At 34.7% G+C, this 21,461-nt stretch overlaps 1 protein-coding gene across 1 annotated transcript; it reads right to left on the bottom strand.

The window, feature by feature from the left end:
• Window positions 1-1,696: 1,696 nt before the first annotated feature.
• LOC109181301 lies at window positions 1,697-2,761 on the bottom strand. Its single transcript, XM_019331052.1, has one exon. The coding sequence runs from the start codon at window positions 2,759-2,761 to the stop codon at window positions 1,697-1,699; it is 1,065 nt and encodes a 354-aa protein (XP_019186597.1).
• Window positions 2,762-21,461: the final 18,700 nt, after the last annotated feature.

The raw sequence follows: 21,461 nt of genomic DNA on the forward strand, positions 1-21,461 counted from the left end.
AAAATAGATTAAACTGTTATATTTTTAATGTTTTTTTTTAAATAAAATTTATAACTAAAGATTGAAATGTCATTGTATTTAATGATATTTAAACTATTTTGTTGATAAATGATAAAAATGATCATGTTACTATATTACTAAAATCAAAAGTGAATGTTCTGATAAAAATTAGTTTAAAGTAGACTGTCACTTATAAATCTTAGATAAAAATGAAATAAGCTCAAATAGAAAAATAAAGAATTGTAATTCTAATGGATAAGAATAATGAGGTTATGATTTGTTGATAACAAGATATTAATTCATGAATTGATTTCAAATTTTTTTTGTCATTCAAATTAATTTAAATGCGACAGGAAAAGTTGAATAGGGATTACCGATCCTTGGTCGAATATGTCAAGCAATTGGTACCTTGGCTTTTTTTGAGAGAAAATTATAAGATCAAATTACTGTGGTGCTTTGGGCTGTAATAATTAGAAAAAATATAGAATATATACTACCTTGTAAGAAAGTCAATAGTATTTTAAAAAAAAAAAAGGTCTAATATGTGAGCGTTCATTGAGCTTATCTGAGTCATTGATCTTACTTAAGTCAACGTTCAGAATTATCAAAAAAAAAAAATAAAAACAAAAACAAAAAAAACGTGGTTGTAATTTGATAATTTTTGCATCTAGATCAAATTTAAGGTGCATGGTTTTTGTGCTTAAGGTGCATATGTTTTGTGATTAAGATGTGTGTTTTTTGTGCTTAAGGTGCGTGGATTGTGTGCTTAATGTGAGTATTTGTTGAAATTTAAGGTGCGTGGTTTTTATGCTTAAGGTGCATGATTTTTGTTCTTAAGGTGTGTGAGTTTTGTGTTTAATGTGTAGTTGTTGAAATTTAAGGTGCGTGATTTTCTTTTTAAGTACGTTGTTTTCTTTCTCAAGGTGCGTGATTTGTATGTTAAAGGTGCGTCAATTGTGTGAAACTTAAGGTGAGCTATTTTAAAACTTTAGGTGCGTGGTTTGTATTTTTAATGTGCATTGTTGTGTGCTTAAAGTGCGTGATTTGTGTTCTTAAAGTGCTTTGTTTGTGTGCATTAGGTGTGTGGTTTGTGTACTTAAGGTGCGTCAATTGCACAAGCGCGAAAGCCTATACCCGCACCTGAACCCTTATATATATATATATATATATATATATATATATATATATATATATATATATATATATATATATATATATATATATATATATATAGGGGTTAGTTGCGAAAGACTCCCCAAGTGATAAATGCGCACAAATCTCAGCCATTAAATTCATCAAGATTTACTCTTCTTAAAAAAACTTGGAATGGACAAAAATTGTGCACTTGAAAACACAAAAAACAGCACTTGAAGGCAGGAAAATGTGCACTTGAAGGCCAAAATTCTGCACTCGATAGCACAAAGATGTGCAATCGAAGCAATTTATAGTATCAAAATGGAAGTTACTCAACTTAAGTATTATTGAAGCAATTACCCATGCAAATTGTTTTTAAATCTCACAAATTCCATTAAAAATTTAGTTACAGATTATTGAAAAGAAGACAAAACATATAATAAACACTTGTCCATAATTGCGCACTTAAAGGTACAAAAATATGCATTTGAAGGCATAAAAATATGCACTTGAAGGACAAAACTCTACACTCGAAATCATAAATATGTTTAATCGAAGCAATTTATGGTAGCAAAAGAAGAAAGTTATTCAACTTAATGTTATTAAAGCAAGTTTGGTAGAAAGCACGGTTGTCTACTACTGGGCTTCTTCTAAATCTGTCCAGCAATGATCTTCCCAAACCCTCCATTGGAGCGTTAATGGAGTCATAATCCCTGTATCTATAAGTCAATGGGATGATCGCAGGGCCAAATTGCGAGCGTGGAGGGCATTTGCCTTCAAGATAATGGCCTCTATATACAGTATGGTTATTTGACTTATTTCTGGTGCTGTAAGAATGAGTTGTTGAAGCTGTAATATCTGGAAATTCAACAATGCTCATTGCCTCAACAATTTCCCCTTCCTCAATTTCATCATTATTTGACACTAAAGAATGAGCTGTTGAAGCTGTAATACTTGAGGGCCCTTCTGCCATATCTGGAAATTCAATGCTCATTGCCTCAACAATTTCCCCTTCCTCAATTTCTTCCTTAATTTCATCATCACCATATATCGTGATTCCTGAGGGCAGATCCTCCTCATCTAGATAGCGTGGTGGGTATCCTATTTTCCGCATTCTGTGAAGCCATGGAGGTGGATCAAGCTCCCCAAGGTTCAAAAGTTTTCGGGTTTCGGGATCAAGAACACCGGGCTTTAAACCATCATACTTTCCCTTTTGATAATACCGGCTAGGATTAGCTGCATTACTTTTATGTCGTTTCGATTTGTGCTGTTTCTTCCTTGCAATATTGACAGCAACATTGTCACGGGGCTTGGGGCAATCCTTGAGCGAGTGGCTATAGGAACCACAATTGAAGCAACGAGAAGCATTATTAACTACTTCCAAATTATCTGTTGAACTCAAAGTAAATGAGAATCCACCACGGTCATAAAGAGGGACAGTGTTTGGATCAAATGGGGTGGAGCCCTTATTCTTTTTCTTCCTTGGTAGATCATCATCCATCCAAAAAGACACAGCGAAAGGCTTTCCCAGAGTTGTTCTTCGTCTTTTGACACCAGATAGTGGTGCACTTGGATCAATTTCAGAAACACTAGAAGTAGATAGGTTGATTATACCCTCAGTTTCCATGGCTAGGAATTCCTGAATATATATGGGAGCGGATGATTTTTCGCGTTTTCTGGGTTAATAACGCTGGGTGATACCGTGATACTGATATACATACAACTCAGAAATATACCGTAACGAGAGAGTATTCCTGGAAAGTACTGCAATGCTGCGCAGCACTTATAGGATTCATTATCTTTTTCAATTCTAATCATAGTCATGGAGGGAAAGTTCTTTCCTCAAATTTTAGGAGTAGCCACAAATTTTGTGGCTACTCCTAAAATTTAAGGAAAGAACTTTGCCTCCATGATTATGATTAGAATTCAAGAAGAGAATCAATCCTAAAAGTGCATTGGCGGGCAATAAGAGTCAATAATGTTAGACTTTAATTGGAAAAAAAAAATGTTGGTGTAATTATTTCTTAAAATGAATGGTTCATATTATTTTAGTTTTAGTATTTCTTTTAATCATTTTTTTATTTACCCTATATTATATTATTTCCTTCTCTTAAATAATTATGGATTCTGTTAATATAAACTTTACTAACGGAATATTCCGTTAACTATTTATTATTCTTAACTTACTCATTAGTTTCTATAAAAAAAGGTCTTAGGCTCGAACCACATCCCAATCAGAGTTGGCATAATTGTTAAACATATATTAGGAATATGTTAAAATATATGGAGTATTAAAAAAATAAATACAATATAAAATTTAACATAAACTTTTGTCAAATAATTAGTCCGAGTAAATACAAAGCATTCAAAGATTATAAATCATGAACTTTGAAAATCATTTTCTTGCATTTTCTTAAAAAAAAAAAAAAAAACAAATTTAGGTTAAGATTTTTTTTCGTTTAATTAATCTTCTTTTGATTATTTAGAACAAAACTCAATATTTCAATTATGCTTTTGCATTATTATAATGATTGTTATTAATATTTTTTGTATGTATTTTTATAATGGTACAATTATACATTACTTTACAAATATTATATTATTATTTTTTTATCAAACAAACTTGTTCTTACATCATTGTCAGACCTGCGCGACCTAATTACAAAGTTGTTGATCATAAATACAATTACACATGTACTCTAAAACGATAGGACCATTTTCCATAGAATTGACAATATTACATCCCTTTGGCTCAAATTGAACAAGTTTACACATCATTCTCTAAATTTTATCAATGTATGAAAACTTCAAAAAAAAAAAATTTGTAAGTCAATTTTGACTATATTATTATAACAATATATATTGTAATCATAAATTTCGAATTATTTATTATCATTCTCTATTGACAGCAATTCTAGCAATTGTCATTGACAAACTCCCAAAATAATTTGTCTCAACAACGAATGAAAATTAAAAAATCAATGACTTCAATGTTGGGGATGAAAAGTATGTACACCGCTTTATTGTTGGAAAAAATAGCTTAAAATGGCATAAAATGGCATGTTAAGTGGCTATTTTGTGGTACAATTATCAGTGGGGTCCACTTCCGATTTGGGTCGGGTCAAAGTGGATTCGGATTCTTCGTAGTGAGACGAAGAGATCGATATATTGTACGCTCAAAACGGATAATGGGTGAATGAGATACTGATTCTCAAAGTAGACCCATTTGAGTTGGAAAATGAAGGGAAAAAGTGAGCTTTTGTCCCACATTGCTTTGGAATGAAGATTTTCCCCCCTTATATACAAGAGCTCTTTTGAAGCTTGTAGAATTGTATAGCATAGAGGCTCTCTCGCGCGGGGGGGGGGGGGGGGTGCAAATCAAATTCCAACTTTCAGAGATTGAAAAAGGCTTGATTCAAGCCCGAGCTCGTGTGCGCCGGCACCTGGGGGCACGAATGTCTTTCTTTAAGCCATACTGTGTTCATAGCCATTGTCTTGCTCGCCGGATCCTTTGTTTGAATGCTCAAACATTGGATCATAGCAAGTTTTATCTTGGGAAGCCTAGGCCACAACGCTCCTAGCATCTACGGGAGGTTTTATCTTGGGAAGCCTAGGCCACAACGCTCCTAGCATCTACGGGAGGTGGCAAATAAGGTTTTAAGGAAAGAGTGCACACTTGACTCTTGCAAAAACCCAACACCAAACACTAGCCAATTTTCTTCAAATTTTCTTCCCTTCTTTCCAGAAAATAATAGTCAATTTTTTATTTGATTATTATTTGTTTTCTACCAACGGTTCCTACAATATTACTCTTATTAAATTAAATAATAAATTGGTAGTTACAACAAAAAATAATACATATGCATTTAATTAATTTAGAATTAGATGTCTATAATGCCTTTATTCAAAAAAATTATTCATTATAAAAAAATTAAAAAGAGATATAATTCAATAGTTATATTACCTCACAACACATGAAAATTCCAACTAGCAGAGATTGAAAAAGGCTTGATTCAAGCCCGAGCTCGTGTGCGCCGGCACCTGGGGGCACGAATGTCTTTCTTTAAGCCATACTGTGTTCATAGCCATTGTCTTGCTCGCCGGATCCTTTGTTTGAATGCTCAAACATTGGATCATAGCAAGTTTTATCTTGGGAAGCCTAGGCCACAACGCTCCTAGCATCTACGGGAGGTGGCAAATAAGGTTTTAAGGAAAGAGTGCACACTTGACTCTTGCAAAAACCCAACACCAAACACTAGCCAATTTTCTTCAAATTTTCTTCCCTTCTTTCCAGAAAATAATAGTCAATTTTTTATTTGATTATTATTTGTTTTCTACCAACGGTTCCTACAATATTACTCTTATTAAATTAAATAATAAATTGGTAGTTACAACAAAAAATAATACATATGCATTTAATTAATTTAGAATTAGATGTCTATAATGCCTTTATTCAAAAAAATTATTCATTATAAAAAAATTAAAAAGAGATATAATTCAATAGTTATATTACCTCACAACACATGAAAATTCCAACTAGCAGAGATTGAAAAAGGCTTGATTCAAGCCCGAGCTCGTGTGCGCCGGCACCTGGGGGCACGAATGTCTTTCTTTAAGCCATACTGTGTTCATAGCCATTGTCTTGCTCGCCGGATCCTTTGTTTGAATGCTCAAACATTGGATCATAGCAAGTTTTATCTTGGGAAGCCTAGGCCACAACGCTCCTAGCATCTACGGGAGGTGGCAAATAAGGTTTTAAGGAAAGAGTGCACACTTGACTCTTGCAAAAACCCAACACCAAACACTAGCCAATTTTCTTCAAATTTTCTTCCCTTCTTTCCAGAAAATAATAGTCAATTTTTTATTTGATTATTATTTGTTTTCTACCAACGGTTCCTACAATATTACTCTTATTAAATTAAATAATAAATTGGTAGTTACAACAAAAAATAATACATATGCATTTAATTAATTTAGAATTAGATGTCTATAATGCCTTTATTCAAAAAAATTATTCATTATAAAAAAATTAAAAAGAGATATAATTCAATAGTTATATTACCTCACAACACATGAAAATTCCAACTAGCAGAGATTGAAAAAGGCTTGATTCAAGCCCGAGCTCGTGTGCGCCGGCACCTGGGGGCACGAATGTCTTTCTTTAAGCCATACTGTGTTCATAGCCATTGTCTTGCTCGCCGGATCCTTTGTTTGAATGCTCAAACATTGGATCATAGCAAGTTTTATCTTGGGAAGCCTAGGCCACAACGCTCCTAGCATCTACGGGAGGTGGCAAATAAGGTTTTAAGGAAAGAGTGCACACTTGACTCTTGCAAAAACCCAACACCAAACACTAGCCAATTTTCTTCAAATTTTCTTCCCTTCTTTCCAGAAAATAATAGTCAATTTTTTATTTGATTATTATTTGTTTTCTACCAACGGTTCCTACAATATTACTCTTATTAAATTAAATAATAAATTGGTAGTTACAACAAAAAATAATACATATGCATTTAATTAATTTAGAATTAGATGTCTATAATGCCTTTATTCAAAAAAATTATTCATTATAAAAAAATTAAAAAGAGATATAATTCAATAGTTATATTACCTCACAACACATGAAAATTCCAACTAGCAGAGATTGAAAAAGGCTTGATTCAAGCCCGAGCTCGTGTGCGCCGGCACCTGGGGGCACGAATGTCTTTCTTTAAGCCATACTGTGTTCATAGCCATTGTCTTGCTCGCCGGATCCTTTGTTTGAATGCTCAAACATTGGATCATAGCAAGTTTTATCTTGGGAAGCCTAGGCCACAACGCTCCTAGCATCTACGGGAGGTGGCAAATAAGGTTTTAAGGAAAGAGTGCACACTTGACTCTTGCAAAAACCCAACACCAAACACTAGCCAATTTTCTTCAAATTTTCTTCCCTTCTTTCCAGAAAATAATAGTCAATTTTTTATTTGATTATTATTTGTTTTCTACCAACGGTTCCTACAATATTACTCTTATTAAATTAAATAATAAATTGGTAGTTACAACAAAAAATAATACATATGCATTTAATTAATTTAGAATTAGATGTCTATAATGCCTTTATTCAAAAAAATTATTCATTATAAAAAAATTAAAAAGAGATATAATTCAATAGTTATATTACCTCACAACACATGAAACATGTAGGGAAAAATTTATCGCTACCAAATATCAATAAGTGCTTGTAAGATAAAAAGTTCATAGTACAACTAAGATATCATGAGTATACACAACAATGCAAATCTAAAACTTCATAGTTCATACACCATAATCTCATTACATTATGATGTTCTCTATGCTACCACTAGTAACTCAATTGCACATGACACACTACCAATAAAAGAAAAAGACTGAAGATGAAGACAATGACAATGGTATCCAAAAGAGAATTAAGAAGACTTAGAAAAATTTAAACCAAAAGTAGTATTTATTTAGACTATCGCTTTTAGACTAGCATTATTACAAAATTGCAAACATTTATTTTAGTGACAATTATAATAATTCTCTCATATATTATCTTGCATTTATATACTTTGAATAACGATTTAAATAAACAAATTCAACATTCAATTACCTATGCATGAACATCTCCTATATAATATTGCATTGATATACTTTAAAATACTTATTTAAAAATAATGATTGGGCATCGTCTTATTTGCGCAATGCACGTAAATAAACTAGTATATATATATAATAAGATTATAAGAACAAATAATGTTAGGTCTTTAACGTGAACTAAAACAAACTGGTATAATATTGTGTTATAATAGACTGTACTGTGGGTTCTTTCTATTGTACAATGTTCAAGTAATTTCCTAATTATCCTCATTATTTTTAATATTACCTAATGCTACTGTGACGTTTCCTGGTCGTTAATGGAATAATGGTGGATGACTGGTTTAATTGGGGTTGACCATAGATTGTGTTACTAGCTTTTTTCTTTACTGAAGCATTAGCGAAGTTGGCTTTGGACGGTGATCTTCCCCATCTCGATGACGTTGAGTGTTGAAGATGGCCATGATTTCTGCCACCGCACTATGATGGCCTGGCCGTGGTTTTCCCGTGGTTGATCGTGCCTGATAGGTTGGTGTCTCATTTATTCAACTGTGGGAAATTGATATGCTTTTATATATTATTATTTAATTCAGTTTTAAATTTAGAGTAAGGAGAAATTGCATTGCATGTGTACTTCTCTGCATGGCGGAGGTATATATATTTGGTTTCTTAAGACTTATTTGGGATTAATTCAAAGAAGGTTTCTTGAATCAAGGCTCTGTTTAGCAAACCTATCCGTTAGGAGCTGAAAGCTGAAAAGCTATAAGTTCGAAGTTGATAACTGAAGAGTTATTAAGCTAGTTGCTATGATTGAAAGTATTTGGTAAAAATAATTTTTTTGATAAGCTAATAAATGTAAAAAGACTAAAAAGGACATCTCCATAAAATTTAAATTAGTTTGTTTGCATATTAAAATTTAACATTTTGTCTTTAAAAAAAAATTAACATTTTGAAATAAAACTATTAGCATAATCATAATCTAGCATCTCATAATGAAGTAGCAATATTGTTGAAAATCTAATAATAATAATAATAATAATAATAATAATAATAATAATAATAATAATAATAATAATAATAATAATAATAATAATAATAATAATAATAATAATAATAATAATAATAATATTTGCGGTGAAAGTTGTAGATAAAGGAGAAGATAAAAGGGTTTTAATTGGAAAGGGTAAATTATGTCATTTTTTAAAAATAATAAGAAAAAGATAGAAAAAAAGTTAGAAAGTTAGGAGCTTATTTTGAAAACATTACCAAATAGAGCTTATAGCTTATTAGTAGCTTAAAATAAGCTATAAGTTTCCAAATAAGCTCTGCCAAATAGAGCCCAAAGCTGCTGAACTGTTACATGAATATATTATTGGAGCTGAATTTTGGGATCCCCAGCTGGATTTATTGCTTTATGAATTTGAGTTAGTTTGCAACCTTGCGTCTGGGATGCAATTATGTACAATTATGCGATCTGTTGTAAATATCAAAAAATCGCGTAAAGAGACATAATTGAAAATAATACTCCGTAGCAATGACTCATGTTATTAAAATTAGTGTGTTAAAAAATCTATTATGAAGAGTATGCTGCATTGGAAATGTAACTTTGAAATGTTACATTATATATATATATATATATATATATATATATATATATATATATAAAAGAACTCATCCAACAATATTTGTAAAATCAGATTGGACAAACTAAACATTTATTGTGAAACTAATCATATAAATCAACATTTACTTAACTTATATATAGTGGCGGATCGAGAAATTTTGTTCAGTGGGGGTGAAACATTTAAAACAAAAAGAATAGCCTTAAAAAGATGAAACAATTAAGAAGTTAGTCATAAATATTGTTAGATATGAACGCAAAATAATAAAAAAATATTTATAACAAATTATGAAACATAATAATTCTAATAGAAAACACATTATAAATTACACATCTTATTACGAATAGAAAATACATATCTGAAGTTAGCCATAAATATTGTTAGATATGAACTCAAAATAAAAAAAAATATATTTATAACAAAATATAAAACATAATTAATTTGATAAAATAATTCTAATAGAAAACACATCTTATTATTAATAGAAAACACATAAAATTCATCTTATTATTGATATAAAAATATATACATATATTTTGAAATGTTAACTGTTTTGACGCCATTGTTATTCAAATAGTGGCCATAAAATATACATTCAAGTGATAAGAAAGAATCAAACCCTTGACCTTCTTTTAAGTAAAGACACATTCTTTGCCATCTAGGTTAACTTATATTTTGTTAACATTATAGTTGTTTTCTTTTACTTATACTAAACCTTGTACAATATATATATATATATATATATATATATATATATATATATATATATATATATATATATACTTAGGGTTTGTGACTAGGGTAAAATTCTAATTTTAAGTATTATGCTAAAAAATGAGCTAAAAATAATTTTAGGCTCAAAAAATATTATTGAACTTAGGGGAGTTTACATCAATTGGGCTTAGGAAATTTGGTATTAATCAATTGGGCATAGAAAATTTGGTATTTATAAAATGATGATACCCGATTAGGGCAAATTATCGCAAATTATGCAGTGGACACGAGTCCAAAATGACGTCGTTTTCAGGGAAAATGCGTCATTTCAGTTAGAATTTTTTTTTTTTTTTTTATTTTGTATCGTCGTTAATGCCGTTAACGGCGTTATTCGTTTGTGTCATTATGAATGTACAGTTATCGGATTATGAATGTACAATTATATATTGAATTATGAATGTACAGTTTTGGAATTATGAATGTAAGTTATAAAATTATGAACACAGAGCTCTGACATTATGAACTTACAATTATGAACATATAGTGATAAAATTATGAACATAGAGCTCTAAAATTGTGAACATCGAGCTTTGAAAATTATGATTTTACAGTTATTGCATTATGAATGTACAGTTACGGAATTATGAATGTACAGTTATGCAATTATGAATGTACAGTTATGAAATTATGAACACAGAGCTCTGACATTATGAACTTACAATATGAACATATAGTGATAAAATTATGAACATAGAGCTTCGAAAATTATGAAGTTACAGTTATTGAATTATGAATGTACAGTTACGGAATTATGAATGTACAGTTATGGAAGTATAAATGTACAGTTATGGAATTATGAACATAGAGCTCTGACATTATGAACTTACAATTATGAACATATAGTAATAAAATTATGAACATATACTCCTATAACGAAGCGGTCTGAAATTACAACAAAAAAAAAAAAAAAAAAAAAAAAAAAAAAAAAGAAGAAGAAGAAGATAACCCGTGTCCAGCATGCATGCTGGACAAGGGTCCATAGCATAACGATTGGGCAAATTATTGTGTGGGCCGTGGTTCACACAATGTTATGTGGATCATAATAAAAAGTACATTTTAATATACTAAATGTACATTATTTTTGTACTGAATATACATTATACAATATAATGTACACTCGGAACAAAAATAATGTACATCCCATGAATACAATGTACATTATTTTTGTACTGAATGTACATTATTTTTATACTGAATATACATTATTTTACAGTAGACAAAATATGGTCCACACAATAATGATTGACCGATTAGTCTCAGATAAATTTTAAATAGTAAAATCATGGGCCATAAGATGGTATTTATAAACTGATGGTGCTGATTGGATATCCATCAAATAGTAATGGGCGAAGAATGGAAGGGTCAACCTTACCAAGTAGTAAAATGTCAAATAGTAAGGACAACTATTCGAACGAAAGGTCAAGAAAAGTTTAAGGCTTGAAGTGGTAACTTGAAAGGTCAGAGTTGACCATTTGAAGAAACTGTTCGAGACATCCTCTGAGCAAACAGTTCGAAACCTTAAGAAGTCAAAAACTTTATGTAAAATGAAGGCAAAAATAGTCCTAAGTACACATTACAAGGGTAGATTTTCTTTAATAAGCCTAGACAAAAGGTGTAGAGCAGGCAAAGGCACATTAAAAGGTTGGAAAATCCAATATAAAGTGACCTTTCGAGGTATCCACTAGTCAATACACATTGGTTAAAGGACGTTTGAAATTCATCTCCCTCCAATGGATATATTTCAAATTGTCTTATAAATACCTTCAATCAAGTTTGAAGAAAGTGTTGGTCTTTCAAGTAAAAATATACAAGTGCAAAAAAGCTTACAAGTGCTAGAAATCAAGTGACCAGTGATAGAGAGATTAGAGTTAAAAATTTGTAGATCAAGCTCAAGACTTTGGTAACGAGAAGACATCATTCAAGATCCAAGTCTATGTGTTGGAGCATCAACATTCTTTTGTTGATAAATTGTGTATCTCTACTCAGTAGAAGTAGAAAGAGACCGAGTAACAAGTGGTGACTTGTGAAAAAACCTAGACGCTTAAGGCCAACTCTGTGTTCAAGGCTTAAGTGGCCTCTATTATACTAAGGGGTTTAGTGCAATATAATGAGTTTTAGGTAAAGTGGAGTAGGTTGGTTGATAGCCTAACCACTATAAAAATCACTCATACACACACTCACACTCTCTCTCTCCCTCTGTCTCTCTACAATTGCGCACTTACATTCCAACACATAACCAAAACTAACATTTCAACAAGACCAAACTAACGTGCAAAATAAATAAAAAGGGGTTAATATTTTTCCGCTGCAAAACTCTTTTACAAAAGGTTCATTAAAATAAGTTCACTCTTCATTATAATCACTCGAATAGTAAAGAAATTTTAAAAATGTATACAAGTCTATTCATCCCCCTTCCCTCTAGACGTATAACCCCTCCCACTGGGACCAACAGTAAAAGTTCGATCTCTTGATCGATAAAATTTGATCTCTAGATCATAGTTAATTCGATCTATTGATTGTGGTAAAAGTCCGATCTCTTGATCGGTAAAATTTGATCTCTACATCATAGTTAATTCGATCTCTCGTTCGTGGTAAAAATCAAATATCTTGATCGGTAAAATTTGATCTTTGGATCACAGTTAATTTGATCTCTTGATTGTGGTAAAAATTCGATCTCTTGATCATGATAAAATCTTGTCTCTTGATTGGTACAATTTGATCTCTTTATCGATAAAATTTGATCTGATCATGCTACTTCCCGATCGCAAACAAAAGTGAAGGGGCTCGGGAAGGTATCATGTTGTCTAATATACTCCCTTGAGCTGACGATCCTCACACCATGGGGAGTAGGAAGGGGGCTTATGATAGGGTTATAGGGTATAACCAACTTGTCATATGGAGCTCATAAGTGCATTTTCCAACCTCGCTACTATTTTTTTCGATCTCGTAAGTGTACTTCCCGACCTTGTAAGTGCACTTCCTAGTCTCTCGATCTCGCAAGTATATTTTCCAACCTTGAGAGTGTATGTCTACTTAACGGTCGAATTATCAATAGACCCAGTCGAATTATTAGTAGACCTCCTAGTCTCGGTATATGTAGACATTCTAGTCTCATTATTATTAGAAAAAATAATATAATATAACCTTGTTATACTAATATTCCGCTCGGTGAATGCACCAATATAATCATTTGTGTATTATTTTCCAATCGCAATTAAGGAGAAACTCGTAAGTTCCCAACTACAAATGTTGTCAGGAAAGCTTCTAAATTAGCCATATGGCTTAATCTCCCATCGACAAATCTTTCCCGAGCTTAACTAATAGGGAATAGTGGCCTTAACCGATCATTAGAGCATCCACACTAAGTGGATAATGTGGGGAGCATGTCAGATAAAATCTTCTTGTTCAAGTTCAAAGCTAATGTAGGGAAGATTTATTTGGGGAAGAATACCTCTGCAAAATTGGAGATAATGGCAGAAAAAGAAAGAAAAGAAAAAGGACGCGCACAGCAGCCCGCGCCCGTGCCCGAGGGTCGGCGCGCCTGACCCTTTTGTTTTTTTATTTTTTTTTTTAATTTTTGATTTTGATTTTTTTGTTTTTTTTTTCCTCCCCTTCCCACATTCTCTCTCCTAATCACTCTTACATTATCCCCCAATTCTCCTCAACCATTGTGGATGCTCTTAGCCTTTAAATAAGCTTAACCTAATCATGTGAAGGCCAATCACACTTTATTCACGTGACCGGTCAGATTTATTTGGCCAAACGTAAAGTGCAAGACCACCGCTTGTTCACCCAAGATGCTTGTGCCATGTCGAGAACATGCAAAAGAGCTTGGAACTTGTTCCCCATCTCCATCTATATAAACTGCTTTAAAAGATGAGGAGGAGACTTTTTCCTCCTCTACATATACCACTTAAACCGGAGCTTTCCGACCTTGTGTGGTCAAACCTTTAGTTAGCTTCCTGGTCACATCATTCACTTTCAATTAACTTTTCAATCATATCATTCCACCTTCAATTGGCTTCCTGGTCACATTCAACCTTACCCGAAATAATATACTTTATCGAATATGGTTATATCCGAATCCTATCAATTCGACTGAATCCGAAGTTGTGTAAAATCGATGAATTTGGTCATATATTTTTTGTGGGTTAGTTTTTATTTATTATTTATTAATCCAAAAGTTGATTAAGTTAAGACTCTATAAATTTGACTTGTTTGAACATGCCTGATGGATACTCCTAAAAATACATTATTAGAACATGCATGCATGTAACATTACCCAGCAAGGGTATTTTATGATCTTATCTCATGATGAAAAACAAATTGAGTCTAGTACTTTTTTTAATGCTTAAAATTGCTTTTTCTAAGAATATGTATATATAAATAATTTATGTTAGATGCCAATGACCTTGTGATCTAGTGACACGAAGTGACTTTCCCATATGAAAGGTCATTGATTCGAGCGTCTGTGGAAATAGTATTAACTCTTAAGGTTCTAATATGCATATCCCTAAATTCTACTCCCTAAGATGACAAACAAAAATTGATTATTAAGTTGAGAGTATTCAAAAAAATAAATAAAATTAAGAGTGTAAAATAAGAATACACCAAATATTTTTCAAAGAAAAAAAAAAGAAAATGGGCCCTGCTAAGTTACTTTCTTTCTTTCGCCTGTTTGTTAGCGATAAATAATACCACCAATAATGAAAAGTGACAAATGTATAATCACGCAAATTAATATATAGTAATATGATAATGCTGGTGTAATAACAACAATAATAGGGTACAATAATTGGCAATCACATTAGCCAAAGATACATTTGAAATAGAATTGGACTATGTGAGATGGTGATAGCCTTAAAGCTTTGCTTCTTGTTTGGTGTGCCCTGCCTAGATAATCCACCTTGGGAGTTATCTTCCTTTGATTCTTATGTCTTGTTCCTGAATAAAGAAGTGCTTTTTTTTTTTTTTTTTTTTTTTTTTTTTTTTTTTTGAGAAACAATAAAGAAGTGTTCCTATGTAGTGTAGATCCCTTTCTCAACTTAACACCTTTGTGTGTGTGTGTGTTTTTTTTTAATATATTATTTATTTAATAACCGGAAATGCTATATTAAATAGTAAGAAATTAAACAAGTGTTGAATATAGGCAGTAATGGTAAAATGCAAAGAAAGGGGATCAGGTTGTGAATCTGTCGCCAGAGCCAAAGTGTAGGCTAGCACATTCGTTGATCTACTATACGTATAAAGTGGTAGGACACTGCTTCAAAGTGTCTAGCCAACCTATGACAATTATCAATGACACAGCCAGCGTAAGAGAGATCAAGAGTCGAGGTTTTCGTTTAGACAGTCCATCTCTATAGTATTATTTAAAAAGTTATACACTATTATCTAAAAAAAAATCTATATAACTAAAATTTTAATATTGAGTATTATTATTGGGCATCTATTTTTGCTCATGACGCATAGAAAAAACTAGTCTTTATTATACATACATACATACATACATGCATACATACATATTTTGTATTGTTTATTATGTCTACAAATCGGTGTCGGAAGAAAACCGACGTTAAATATGTCAAAAAAACCGACGTTAAAAGTGTTATTTGTAATAGTGATATATATATATATATATATATATATATATATATATATATATATATATATAAACTTAAAAATTGAGTTAAGAATTGATTATTTTAATATAATATAAATTAGTGGTTTGTATTATATATTTATTTACTAATTTTTGAATTATTTTAATATAATTATAATTTTAAGATTAAGTAATGATGTAAACAAAATCACCGTCAATTAACATATTGCAAAATCATCATCAAAAAAAAAAAAATAAAAAAAATCTCTCTCTAGCAAGTCTAGGATTTAACTTCTCTCCTAGGGTTTCCTAGGCAATTCCCAGCGTTCCATTGTCTTTTCTCGGTGTTTCTGGCCGGTTTTCTACGCTGTTTTGCAGTTGTGTGAGTTCTGTTCATCCAGTCCTCTCTGCATGGCGAACACAGCGTCTACGGAGGAAGTGGCGGGGCTGACGGCAAGATGGGCCGACCTAGTTTCGGAAGAGGAAGAGGTGGGTTTTGAGCCGGTGAGGGACGGTGTTGGGGTGGTCGACGGCAACGGGGAGGAGACTTGGATGGTGGTAGGTCGTTTCTTGACTCCGAAGCTTGTGAAGGTGGAACTTATAAGCCAGGTTATGGAGTTCGTATGGAAACCGATCAAGGGCGTCCAGATATCTGAGATCCAACCAAAACTGTTCTTGTTTGTCTTCTACCACAAGTCAGACATGCAACGAGTCTTGGAGCAGGGTCCTTGGGCTTTTGAAAATAATACTCTGGTTTGTAGGCAAGTGGAGGTAGGGTTCCGCCCCAAGGAGGTGGTGTTGGATTCGGTAGACATGTGGGTGCAACTTCATGGCTTGTCGTTGGGTTACACATCGGGGCCGATCCTGGAGAAGGTTGGAAATTTTATGGGGACGTTTGTCTGGAGTGATGATAGGTTTGTAGGGGCACCCAGAAAAACTTTTTTCCGTATCAGGGTCTCAATTCCGGTTGCTAAGCCGTTAAAACGTCGCATGAAATTGGTAAAATGGGACAAGACGAGTTGTTGGGTGTCTTTCAAGTATGAAAGATTACACACTTTATGTTTTTTATGCGGCTTGTTGGGGCACTCGTACAAGTTTTGTCTGAAGGCATGTGACTCGTCTTTACCGGTTGAACAGTATCCGTATGGGGATGATCTCTGGGCTGGCATGAGTCGTGGACCTAGGGCGGTGAGGGATCACTAGTTGATTCCGAAGGAAGGGCAACTACAAGTCGATGAGGGGACGTTGGGGGAGGTTCGGGTGAGTCAGCAGCTGGCGTTGGACCTTCTGGTGTCGAGCAGCAATATGGTTGGCGAGGGTGCTATTGTGGCAGTTTCAAAACGCCGCCGGGAGGGTTCGGGAGGCGGAGGTAGGAGAGGGGGTTTGAGCAGCAGTGAAATTATGATGACAGACGCTTCAAAAAACTTGTACTCGGCGGGTTCTGGTGCACAGGCCCGCTCGTCCTCATGAGTACGTTAAGTTGGAACTATCTTGGCTTGGGCAATCCACCCACAGTTTGAGAAATAGTGGACTTGGTGTCCCGTAAGAAACCCGAGTTCATTTTTTTTATGGAAACCAAGGTGGGACGGATACACACGGAGCGCATCTGTGTCAAGCTTGGTTTCGAAGGTCTTTTCTTTGTTGATAATGTTGGGTTGAGTGGTGGTTTGGCTTTGTTTTGGAGAAAGAATAACACGGCTAGGCTTCTAAATTTTTCTAAGAATCATGTGGATGTTGTGGTAAGTAAGGGTACTACTGAGTGGCGTATGACTTGCTTTTACGGGTTCCCTGAGAGGAGTAGGAGGAGGGAATCTTGGGACTTGCTCAAGACTCTAGCTAATAGATCAACGCTCCCTTGGGTTGTCTTGGGAGATTTCAACGATCTCCTTTTTCAACATGAGAAGAGGGGTGGAAATTCTCATCCAGATGGTCTCCTTCGCGGTTTTGGGGAGACTGTTGAGGCTTGTGGGTTGGTCGAGCTGGCAATGAAAGGTACCGTTTACCTGGGAGAGGGGAAGGGGTATAGTGGATTGGTTGGAGGAGAGGTTGGATAAGGTGCTCGCGAGTGTGGATTGGTGTACTAATCGGGGAGGTGCTACTGTGGAGAACTTATTGACTCGGTCTTTTGATCATATGGCCCTTTTCCTTGATGTGGATAATGTGAGTACGAGTGGTCCTAGGGGACCAAGCCGATTCCGTTTTAAGATGGCTTGGCTGTTAGATGAGTGATGTAGGGGTGTGGTGGAGGAGGCATGGCAAGAAAGAAGGGAAGGTGGTCTGTTGAGTTGTCTGCATTATTGTGGAAATCGTCTGATGCGGTGGGGAGGGGACCATTTTCATAAATTTGGGGAGCGGATAAAGAATATTCACAATAATCAGCTTGCTCTTAGGGATTGTAGGGACCCGGTCTCTCTAGCTGAGTACCAACGTCTGGAGGCCCAATTGTGTTAGTTGGAGGGGCTTGGATAATGCTTTTTGGAGGCAACGCGCTAAGCAACATTGGCTCAGGGGAGCTGATGCGAATACAAAGTTCTTTCACAGGTATGCCTCTGCTCGTAAAAAGAAAAATGTCATTTTCTAGATTAAAGAATGATGCTGGTGATTGGGTAGAAGGGGATGTTATGAAGTCTGTTATCTTGAATTATTTTAATGGTATTTTCTGTTCCAATAATCTGTGTGTAGATCCCTTCTTTAATTCTGTAACCCCTACAGTCACCTCTAACCAAAATAATGCTCTCCTTCGTCCGTTTGAGTATGATGAGGTTAAATCTACTGTTTTTTGAATGTTACATGATAAAGCGCCTAGACTGGATGGAATGAATCAGGGGTTTTACCAGTATTTTTAGGATGTAGTCAGGGGGATGTTTCTGATTTTGTGATAAATTGTTTGGATTTTGGTTCCTTCCTTGTGGGTCTTAATGATACTAATGTAGTCCTCATCCCTAAGAAGAGTAACCCTGAGACTGTGGCAGATCTACAACCCATAGCTTTGTGCAATGTTGTTTATAAGGTAATGACAAAGATGATAGCAAATAGAATGAAGCCACTCCGTGGGGAACTAATTTCTGAGTCCCAAAGTGTGTTCATCCTGAGTAGGCTTATCACTGATATTATTCTTGTAGCAGCTGAGGTGGGTCATTACCTAAACAGGAAGCAGTGCGGTGTAGTTGGTTGGGGAGCCCTAAAGTTGGATATGGTTAAGGCTTACGATTTAATGGAGTGGCCGTTTTTACGGAGAATGTTGCTAGCCTTGGGATTTGCAGATAAACGGGTGGAACAAAAAATTCTTTGTGTCACTACAGTTTAATATAATATTCAGGTTAATGGTGCAGCAGGTGGCCACGTTACCCCTACGCGTGGGCTCGGGCGGGGTGACCCTCTTTCCCCGTGTTTGTTTATCATTTGTGCTGAGGGACTCTCTTTGTTGTTGCAGAAAGACCAGTTGGAAGGATCTATACATGGATGTAGGGTGGCTCGATGAGCCCCACCGATTTCACATTTATTTTTTACAGATGATAGCCTCCTGTTCTTTAAAGCTAATGCCCTGGAAGCAAGTGTTATCAAGTAGTGTCTTACTGCTACTTATGAGGAGTTGTCAGTTCAGGCGGTTAATTTTAACAAATCTAGTGTTTTTTTAAGTAAAAATAAGTGGATAGGGAGGCGGTTGGAGGGGTGCTTGGCGTGTCCTGTGCTCCCAATTTTGGGAAGTATTTGGGTTTGCCATCCTTTGTGAGAATGAATAAGATGGCTATTTTTTCGTTTATAGAGGATAAGATTAAGCAGCGGATTGACTCATGGAATAAAAAGTTATTGTCTTTGACAGGTAAAGAAGTTCTCTTGAAAAGTGCGGCTCAATCTATGCCTACTTTTTCTATAAGCGTTTTTTTTGCTTCCTGAGTGAGTTTGTATGTGAATTGAGAGAGTTGTGAATTGATATTGGTGGGGGTCCAGCACTAAAAGGGAAATCCATTGAAAATCTTAGGATCGTTTGTGTGTCCCTAAGAGGTATGGTGGTTTGGGTTTTAAGGATCTTCGTGCTTTCAATTTAGCCATGTTAGGGAAGCAGGCATGACATTTTCTAACTAATCCTAACTCTCTGGCAGCCAGAGTTTATAAGACTCGTTATTTCCCAAGAGCTTCTTTCATTAATGCTACTATGGGGAGTTGCCCGAGTTATTGTTGGTGTAGTGTTATGGCCGCCCATGATCTAATTTGTAGTGGGGTTAGAAGAAGAATCGGTAATGGCAGGACAACTTTAATTTGGGGTGACCCTTGGTTGCCTAATGAGCCTAATCCATTGGTTCAGACCCTTATGCCTAATGAATTAAATGGTGCAGTGGTTTCAGGTATAATTGATCAGGACACCAACGGCTAAGACCCCGATAATTTAGCAGATATTTTTATCCCTGAGGATGTGGCTAGGATCTCCAGAATTCCCATAAGCCCGGATTATGAAGATTCATGGTTTTGGCATAAGGACCCTAAGGGATGTTACTCTATTAAAGAGTGGCTACCGACACATTGTTGGAGAATATGAGAATACTCCTGGACACTTTGATAGATGGGTTTCCTTCTGGAAAACTAAAGTCTCCCCCTTCCCCCCAAATGGAAGACCTTTCTTTGGAGAGCTTTATGTGATATCCTTCCCACTATCAACAATCTGATTATAAGGAGGGTAGATGTAGACCCAAAATATCCTATATATGGTCTAAGTCATGAAAGTATTATGCATGCATTTCTTTTGTGTGACTATTCAAAGCTTGTATGGCATGAATATAATCTTCCATCCCACTCCCCACTTTTGATGGTCTAGATTTCTCCTCGTGGTTTACATCTTTTATGAGCACTATGTCGGAGGATCATATTGGTATGATTGTAGCAGTTCTATATTTCGTTTGGAAAGCAAGAAATGTAGCTATATGGGATGCTTGTTTACCGCTGCCGAAAAAGACGTGGTCGATGGCATGCTTAGCTTTACTCGCATGGAGGCAGGTCCACGTCCAGCAGGCTTCATCTGTTGCAGCTCTTGCGCTCATCACGTTACTGCCCAACCGAGTTGCTTCTTCGATGCAGGATATCGTCCAGCTACCGGGGAGGCGACGTATGGCGCTGTCTTGTTGGCTCAGGGCGGCGGCATGCAGTGGACGTCTACCAGGCTGTCTTTCGCCTCTTATGGCCGAGTCCATGGCTTGCAAGGAGGTCCTATCGTGGCTAAAGGACCGGGGTTCATTATCTGTTAGTCTCTTCACCAATTGCTCAGAGCTTCGCACTATAATTTGTCCACTCGTCAAGATTCCATCTACTTATATGTTGGTTTGGTTATTGATCGTCCTTTATGGATTTATTTAATTATTGCTCTATTAGTTTAGTGCCTAGATCGACTAATTTACATGCTCACACTCTAGCTTCAGCTGCACAGGCTGGCTCGATGTACTAGCTAGGACTCTATCCCTCTTCTTTGATTCAGTAATCTATGCTTTTGCGTTTGCTTTAAAAAAAAAAAAAAAAAAAAAAAAAAAAAAAAAAAAAAAAAAAAAAAGAAGATTAAGTAATGATGTTGGGCACTTACTTTTGTCCATTACATATATACATATTAGTTTTTAAAGAAATGTTATATGCATGTTAAGTGACGTAAAATTCAAGAATGACATAAATATCCCTGCGGCAGACATAAAATTACTGCCGTCTTCTCTGTATGATTATAGGTATTGAGAAAAGATTCATCATCTTCCCAATTT

The sequence above is a fragment of the Ipomoea nil genome, unplaced genomic scaffold (assembly GCF_001879475.1).
Source record: "Ipomoea nil cultivar Tokyo-kokei standard unplaced genomic scaffold, Asagao_1.1 scaffold1043, whole genome shotgun sequence".
Lineage (NCBI taxonomy): Eukaryota > Viridiplantae > Streptophyta > Magnoliopsida > Solanales > Convolvulaceae > Ipomoea > Ipomoea nil.

What these genes read in the sequence shown, in the direction of transcription:
- LOC109181301 (XM_019331052.1), bottom strand. Translation starts at nt 2,761, where the DNA reads ATGGAAACTGAGGGTATAATCAACCTATCTACTTCTAGTGTTTCTGAA.